This window comes from Arachis ipaensis, chromosome B07 (assembly GCF_000816755.2).
Source record: "Arachis ipaensis cultivar K30076 chromosome B07, Araip1.1, whole genome shotgun sequence".
Taxonomy (NCBI): domain Eukaryota; kingdom Viridiplantae; phylum Streptophyta; class Magnoliopsida; order Fabales; family Fabaceae; genus Arachis; species Arachis ipaensis.
The window spans coordinates 61,415,913-61,424,326 of record NC_029791.2 but is presented as its reverse complement, the minus strand read 5'-3'; the positions used below and the strand labels follow the sequence as shown (position 1 = coordinate 61,424,326).

The following is an 8,414-nucleotide window of genomic DNA, read 5'->3' as shown; positions in this document are numbered from 1 at the left end:
TTACATTTTTATAATTTATTTTATATTATATTTAATTATAAAATATAAAATACTCATTTTTATATATTTATTCTGTATTTTTGGTATCATATCCTTAAAACCAAACGCGGCAACGAGTCTATGACATTCCCCCAACAAATCCATAATAATTATTGCAGCCAGGTTCTTGGATTTATTATTGTAGTGGACAGATAACATGGGTTACACTTTGGAGTTTGGAGAAGATATATTTATAGTATCTAACTAGTGATCTATTTATCTATCGCATCCTTTTGAAATCTGGTTCTGCTCCGTTAACGTGTCTTCTTGCTTTTCCTACAATTTCAGAAAATGGACCAATAATAAATATAAAAGAGAGCAATAAAGGGTGAGAGATCATAATTGATATTATTTAATTTTTTTTTCATTGAAAAAAATTCACTGGATAATAAATGCGTTGGTCTTCCTATTAATTTTTTTAATGTTATTCGGATATTCCTTATGATTTCTTTTATTAATTAGATTTTATTAGAGGAGATTGACTAAACATCGTTAGTCGAAAATAATTTATTTTAAAAGAAGGAGTATTCGAGAGTTAATAGGCGTGTATCTTCAAAAAAAAGCCAACATCGAACAAGAGTCTTTTGGCAAAAAATATTGAGCAAAAGTCGGTCATGATCAGTTAACAAGAGAATCGAAGGTTTCAAGATTTTGATGATTGTTTTTTAACGTTACCTCTGTCTAGCAAAAGAAGCGGGAACGGTTACTTATAAATTAGTAAACGTGAGAGTTACACTTCAATCTGATTGGTTAAAGATTTTTATAAATAGGAGAATGCTCGATGGTAGAAGAGTTGAAATTTCGTTTTAGAAATTACTCACGCACACTCACGTTCCAATGACTTACTGAGTCTGCTATGAGTCAATTTTATGTAGGGTTTCTTCAACTTATTTTTACTTTTTATTTACATTTTATGCAAACTTTACTTTTCTTGCAAATTTATCTTTCAAGCAACATTTAATTTTTTTGTTTAATTTTACATTTCAGTATTTTATTTCCGATTTCAAAAGTCCTTTAATCTAATCGAAACCATTTTACTGTTTTATTTAAATTTAATGCAATTCATTTCAAATTCGGTCAATTTATTTTAAAAATCTTTTATTTATGTTTTCAGATTTTCTTAAGTTTTTGTTTGTTCGAAAGGTTTTTGATGCACTTGGAAAAAATTGGTACTCGCAAAGAAGAGTAGGTCTCGCTCCCAGACCATTAGATATCGAACCACTCTTGATTTGCTAAAAATCGACAAAACAAAATGGCACGTCCAATGAGACAAATCGTATAGAAAAGTATTAATAGAGAAAAAAATTAACTTTAAAACTCTGTAAAGTTGATCAAATTTTAGAAAAGAAAAATTTTCTCTATTCAACTTTAAAAAAAGAGTAAAGTATCAATTTTTGTCCCCAACGTTTGGGGTAAGTCTCAAAGTTGTCCTAACGTTTCAATCGTCCTATTTAAGTCCCTAACGTTTCAAAAGTGACTCAATGTTGTCCTGCCGTTAGGGATCCGTTAACAGAATTGACGGCGGGACAAAATTGAAACGATTTTGAAATGTTAGGGATTTAAATAGGACGAAAACGCTAGGGACAAAAATGATACATAGAAATAAATTTTAATTTTATTCTTCAATAATATCAATTTTTTACTATACATAGTATTCAATTATTTTTTAATCACATCTAAGTAAATTACACTTAATCATATTACTTTCATTTCAAAATAAATTTATTTAAAATAAAAGTAATGTGATTAAGTGTAATTTATTTAGATGTAATTAAAAAATAATTGAATACTATGTACAGTAAAAGATTAATATTATTGAAAGATAAAATTAAATTAAAATTTATTTTTATGTATCGGTTTTGTCCCTATCGTTTCCGTCCTATTTAAGTCTCAAACGTTTCAAAATCGTCTCGATTTTGTCCCACCGTCAATTCTGTTAATGGATCCCTAACGACATGACAACATTGAGTCAATTTTGAAAAGTTTCGGGCTTAAATAGGACGATTGAAACGTTAGGGACAACTTTAAGACTTACCCCAAACGTTGGGGACAAAAACAATACTTTACTAAAAAAATATGGCTAACTCTCTTACCACAATGATCCGAGAAGAAATAAGAAAGAGTTACCATGATTTGGAAAATATGTTATTACAAAAATTGGATGAGGTGGTGAAAATAAGCTTGGCTAAAAATATTCAACAAATGTCGAGAATCTAATAGTTCGACAAATCATGATATTTTCGAATCATCAAATATGACTAACTCTCTTACCACAATGATATGAGAAGAAATAAGAAAGAATTACCATGATTTGAAGAATATGTTGTTACAAAAGTTGAATGAGGTGGTGAAAATAAACATGGCTAAAAATATTCAATAAAATATCGAGACAAACAGCCACTTTGCCTCAAGATCTTGAAAATAGTGCATGGAGGCAACACAATGTGGAAGAAGTTGATATTCAAATATTGAAGAGGAGTGGTTTTCATGTTGAATCTACCAAACAATTTCCTTTTGTTTCATCATTTCCTAATTTTGTTCCAGAAGCACAATTGCCTCAAGCATGGAAAGCTCCTAAGGCACTTTCTATATTTTCTAGAGAAGACGATGAATCTATAGTGGAATACGTAGCAAGGTATACTTTTGAAATTGGTCAAATTTTTACTAATGAATATCTTAAATTGAAATTTTTTCCTTTTTCATTGGCCAAACATGTATTTACATGATTTCCTACTCTCCCACCAAATTCGATTCGTTCTTAGGTCGAATTAGAAACAAAATTTCATGAATAATTTTTTAGAAGAGAAATGAAAATTAGTATGTGTGATTTGTGTCAAGTCAAACGATCTCAAAATGAGTCTAGTAACGATTACATAATTCGATTCAAACAAATGAGAAATAAGTGTCTCATTTCTTTACCTGAAAACGAATTTATAAATTTGGTGGCACATGGTTTTAAGTTTTCTATTCGAGAGGAATTAGTTAGTCAAGATCTTTTTTATTTGTATCACTTCCTGAACCAGTTAGACAAATTAAAAAAAATAAAAGAAGAAAAAAAGAAAAAGAAAGAAATTGTTGAAGATGAGATCGTTGAAAATATTGAATATTATTAAGTATTTATATTTTCTTCCTTTTAGTCGAAAAATAAATACTTAAGGGCATTTGTTATATTGAAAATAAATATTTTCTTCGATATGTATATAAAATTGGCCATGCACTAATGAGGAGCAACTTGGCTGGAATTCAACATGTAATGGTCAAAGAAATCATGAAGACTTGTTGAATAATATGTTAAAAAAAAAAGTGCCAGTTACATATCTCACAAGTTACAACTTATGTACTCCGAAATTATAACCTGCATACTCTCGTACTCATGCAGAAGTTACAACTGATCAGAAGTATCTACAGTTATATTTAGTTATTAGAATAAAATAACATCTATTAGGTTCTATTGTAATTTTCTTAATTATTAGAATTCTCTATTAGAATGAAAGGTTGGAATTATTTGACAAGTACTCTAAACATCCTAATGCTACCCAGATGCAAACGGATTCACAGACAAAAACCAAATATTCCTTCCACCTTTTCTTTCAGTTTCTCCTTTTTATTGTACTTTTCCTTTCTAGTTCTCTTTTATGCATTTACCTTTTATCTTCAGTTTCTCTTTTCCTTTCATCTTATTAAGTTTCCTTTATATCTTTTTCTTCTTTTTATCTTAAATTTTCTATTGATATTATCTTTGGCATGAAAATTTACAAAAGAAGAGTAGGTTTCGCTCCTAGATAATAGATATCGAACAACTCTCGATTTGCTAAAAATCGACAAAATAAATTGGCACACCTCGGTGGAACAATTTTAAAATTAAGTGTGTCAAATGATTTTATGTGATCATAGTGTATGCGATTAAGAAGTGGAAGGATTATACACATGGCGGATGAGGTTTCGAATGCTAATGGTGGTTCGTCCATAAATGATAGTACATAAGTAGTTGAATAGACTTCAAACGTTACTTCACGTTCGGAAGGTGTGGTAGTAAGTGAAAGTGTGGTGGTTACCAGTGTCTAGGCAGGAAATAATGGGCATAATACTCGCCCACGTGGTAATCCAATACCAAATAGCCCCAAGTAACTGCTGGTTGGCCTCCTTATGGCCTTCCTCTAGGTTATACGCCACCAATAAGTGGCTTTGCCCCTCCGATTCGATTTTTGAGGTGTGGGTGGAGTAAATAATGTTCAAATGCCACAATAATATCCCGAGTATTCTCAAAATTTCAATGTAGGTTCTACATTGAATGCTTCTAATTTAGAGGCAGTATTTCGACAACATATAGAAGAAAGTAATCATGATTTGGTTAATTTGTTGACCTAAAAAATGACCACAATTCTGAATCTTATGATGGCAGATCATGAGACAAAGTTTGATCGTCTTGCTAGACAAGTAGAGGAATCGCTCGAATTGTCGATTATGATGAAGGTGAAAGGCAAAATATAGGAGGAAATTATGAGGGTTTTGAAAATTTGTTTCAAAATGAAAATGTTGCTCTTAGGAGCAGGAGAAATCCTCAGTTAATTCCTCGTGGCCAAAATGCTGATGATGTATTGGCTCGATTACGTGCTAATCAAGTCAGTGAACGTTATCAGGTCACGAGAATTATGGAAGATATCCTCAATAGGGTTGGATTCAACGTAGGATTCATGAATTAACCCCATTTTGTGTCAGCCTTCCCTCCTACTATTCAAATGACTGAAGTGCCAAGAGGATTAAAAAATCCTAAGATAGTCACAAAGTTTGCTGGAGAAGTTAGGGAATCAACTACTAAATATGTTGCTCGATATTTGGTCAAGATTGGAAACTTGGCTAATGATCAAAATTTGAAAATGAAAATTTTTCCTTCTTCGTTAACGAAGAATGCATTTACTTGGTTTTTGAATCTTTGACCAAATTTAATAACAACATGGGCACAGTTAGAAAATGCTTTTCATGCCCAATTTTATCGGGGAGAACTGAACGTAGTAGTTACTGACTTAGTGGCTTTGAAACGTGAAGATGGTGAAACTATTGATGATTACATGATCCGTTTCAAAAATGCTAGAATTCGGGGCTATGTGTCTCTTCCTGAAAGTGAAGTAGTGAAAATAGCAATTTTGGGCTAGAATTTTATATGCGTCGGAAGTTGCTTAATGTTCATATACCTGATCTGGCGCAGTTGGCTGAAAGAGTACACCAGGTTGAAATTCTTAAGAAAGAAAAAGAGAAGTATAAGAATGATGAGAGAAAGTTGAAAAATAAGTCTTTTTCTCAAAAAGAAAAAGTATCTTATGTAGCAATGGATTCTGCAGGTGAAGAATCCAATCTACAGGCAGAAGTCGATTTGGCTAAACTTAAAAAAGGACCGCGTTATGTTTTTTCCTTACTCAGGAAAATCTCGAGCGGTGATAAATCGAGTGATTCAAAACATAAGAGTAGAAAGAAATATAGTTTTGATCTTTCAAAATCGGATCAAATATTCGATGTGTTGCTTAAAGATAAACAATTAATTGTACCTAAAGGTAGAACTTTGCTTTCGGTAAAAGATTTAAAAGAAAAACCTTACTGTAAGTTTCATTAAGCAACTAGCCATTCGACTTACAATTGTGTCTGTTCCAGGGATTTGATACAAGAGGCCATTATGGAGGGTCGTTTGAAATTCGTTGATGCAAAGAAAGAGATGAAGGTTGATTCTGATCCCATTGATAGTGGAGCCAGTTTTGCTGAACCATATTTCAACGTCAATATGGTTGGGTTGTCGTATGACTTTGATGTGACTTTGGGAGACTTTGAATCTAATGTTCGATCAGTCTACCCTGGTGTAGGAGATGGATTGCTAGATTTCTTGATGCAACAAAAACTGAAGGATCGGGACGTATCTCTATGTCCTCGATGTAATGCAATTTTTTATGCTGAAGCTGCAACAATCATTGAGAAGGACAGAATGAAAAAGGAGTTAGCTCATAAAGAGAAGTAAGCTCGACAGAAGCATCCAATTCGAAGAGTAGAAGGGCAGAGTTCTGGAGGCCCTCAAAGAAATGTTGTCGTGCCTTTGAGTTGTTCTCTGGCTCTGGGTGTGCAGTGGATTCGAAATTGTCAGGAATTTCAAAACAGAGATGCCCAGTATAGGCGCAATCCACAGTGGGGCCATCGAGGACCTCCTCGAGGTCATTATCCTTATTTCCATTGCCGAGCTAGAGGAAATCAAAGGGGAAGAGGAAGAAATGGACGCCAATTACCAAAGGTGTCTCAAGGTGACAAGGTCAAGGGGGCCACTTGGTACACGAACTGTAAATCACACTTTTCACAACTCGTACCACTAACTAGCAAGTGCACTGGGTCGTCCAAGTAATACCTTACGTGAGTAAGGGTCGAATCCCACGGAGATTGTTGGCTTGAAGCAATCTATGGTTATCTTGTAATTCTTAGTCAGGATATATCAATTATAATTATCAGTTTGGATTGCGAAAAATAAAAGAGCATGCATTAAATACTTGTTATGCAGTAATGGAGAATATGTTGGAGTTTTGGAGATGCTTTGTCTTCTGAATCTCTGCTTTCCCCCTGTCTTCTTCTTCACGCACGCAAGGTTCCTCCTATGGCAAGCTATGTGTTGGTGGATCACCGTTGTCAATGGCTACCATCCGTCCTCTCAGTGAAAATGGTCCAGGTGCGCTGTCACCGCATGACTAATCATCTGTCGGTTCTCACTCATGCTGGAATAGGATCCATTGATCCTTTTGCATCTGCCACTACGCCCAACCCTTGTGAGTTTGAAGCTCGTCACAGTCATTCAATCCCTGAATCCTACTCGGAATACCACAGACAAGGTTTAGACTTTTCGGATTCTCAAGAATGCTGCCAATGGATTCTAGCTTATACCACGAAGATTCTGATTAAGGAATCCAAGAGATACTCATTCAATCGAAGGTAGAACGGAGGTGGTTTTCAGGCACACAATCATAGGTTGAGAATGGTGATGAGTGTCACAGATCATCACATCCATCATATTGAAGTGCGAATGAGCATCTTAGATAGAAACAAGCGTGTTTGAATAGAAAACAGAAATAATTGCATTAATTCATCGAGACACAACAGAGCTCCTCACCCCCAGCAATGGAGTTTAAAGACTCATGCCGTCAAAAAGTACAAAGTTCAGATCTAAAAATTTCATGAGATACAAAATAAATCTCTAAAAATTGTTTAAATACTAAACTAGTAACCTAGGTTTACAGAAAATGAGTAAACTGAGATAGATAGTGCAAAAATCCACTTCTGGGGCCCACTTGGTGTGTGCTAGGGCTGAGACTTGAGCTTTACACGTGCCTAGGCTGTTTCTAGAGTTAACCTTATGTAACCTATTTCTGGCGTTTAACTCCAACTTGTAACCTGTTTCTGGCGTTTAACGCCAGAATGCAATATGGAACTGGCGTTGAACGCCAGTTTACGTCATCTACCCTCGAGCAAAGTATGGACTATTATATATTGCTCAAAATCCCTGGATGTCTACTTTCCAACGCAATTGAGAGCGCGCCATTTGGACTCTTGTAGCTCAAGAAAATCCACTTTGAGTGCAGGGAGGTCAGAATCCAACAGCATCTGCAGTCCTTTTTCAGCCTCTGAATCAGATTTTTGCTCAGGTCCCTCAATTTCAGCCAGAAAATACCTGAAATCACAGAAAAACACACAAAATCATAGTAAAGTCCAGAAATGTGATTTTTATTTAAAAACTAATAAAAATATACTAAAAACTAATCAAATCATACTAAAAACTATGTAAAAATAATGCCAAAAAGCGTATAAATTATCCGCTCATCACAACACCAAACTTAAATTGTTGCTTGTCTCCAAGCAACTAAAAACAAAGTAGGATAAAAAGAAGAGAATACACAATGAATTCCAAAAACATCTACGAAGATCAGTCTTAATTAGATGAGCGGGCTATTAGCTTTTTGCTTCTGAACAGTTTTGGCATCTCACTTTATCCTTTGAAGTCAGAATGATTGGCATCTATAGGAACTCAGAATTCAGATAGTGTTATTGATTCTCCTAGTTTAGTATGTTGATTCTTGAACACAGCAACTTTATGAGTCTTGGTCGTGGCCCTAAGCACTTTGTTTTCCAGTATTACCACCGGATACATAAATGCCACAGACACATAACTGGGTGAACCTTTTCAGATTGTGACTCAACTTTGCTAAAGTCCCCAATTAGAGGTGTCCAGGGTTCTTAAGCACATTCTTTTTTTTTTTTTTGCTTTGGACCTTGACTTTAACTGCTCAGTCTCAAGTTTTCACTTGACACCTTCACGCCACAAGCACATGGTTAGGGACAGCTTGGTTTAGCCG

At 34.4% G+C, this 8,414-nt stretch overlaps 1 protein-coding gene across 1 annotated transcript in view; it reads right to left on the bottom strand.

Moving 5' to 3' along the window:
• LOC107608065 (3-ketoacyl-CoA synthase 4-like) overlaps positions 1 to 198 on the bottom strand; it is a 2,142-nt gene extending 1,944 nt beyond the window's left edge. Inside the window, exon 1 of the mRNA XM_016309955.2 lies at positions 102 to 198. Within this exon, the coding sequence (XP_016165441.2) occupies positions 102 to 198 (97 nt within the window). The remainder of the gene's footprint in view (positions 1 to 101) is intronic.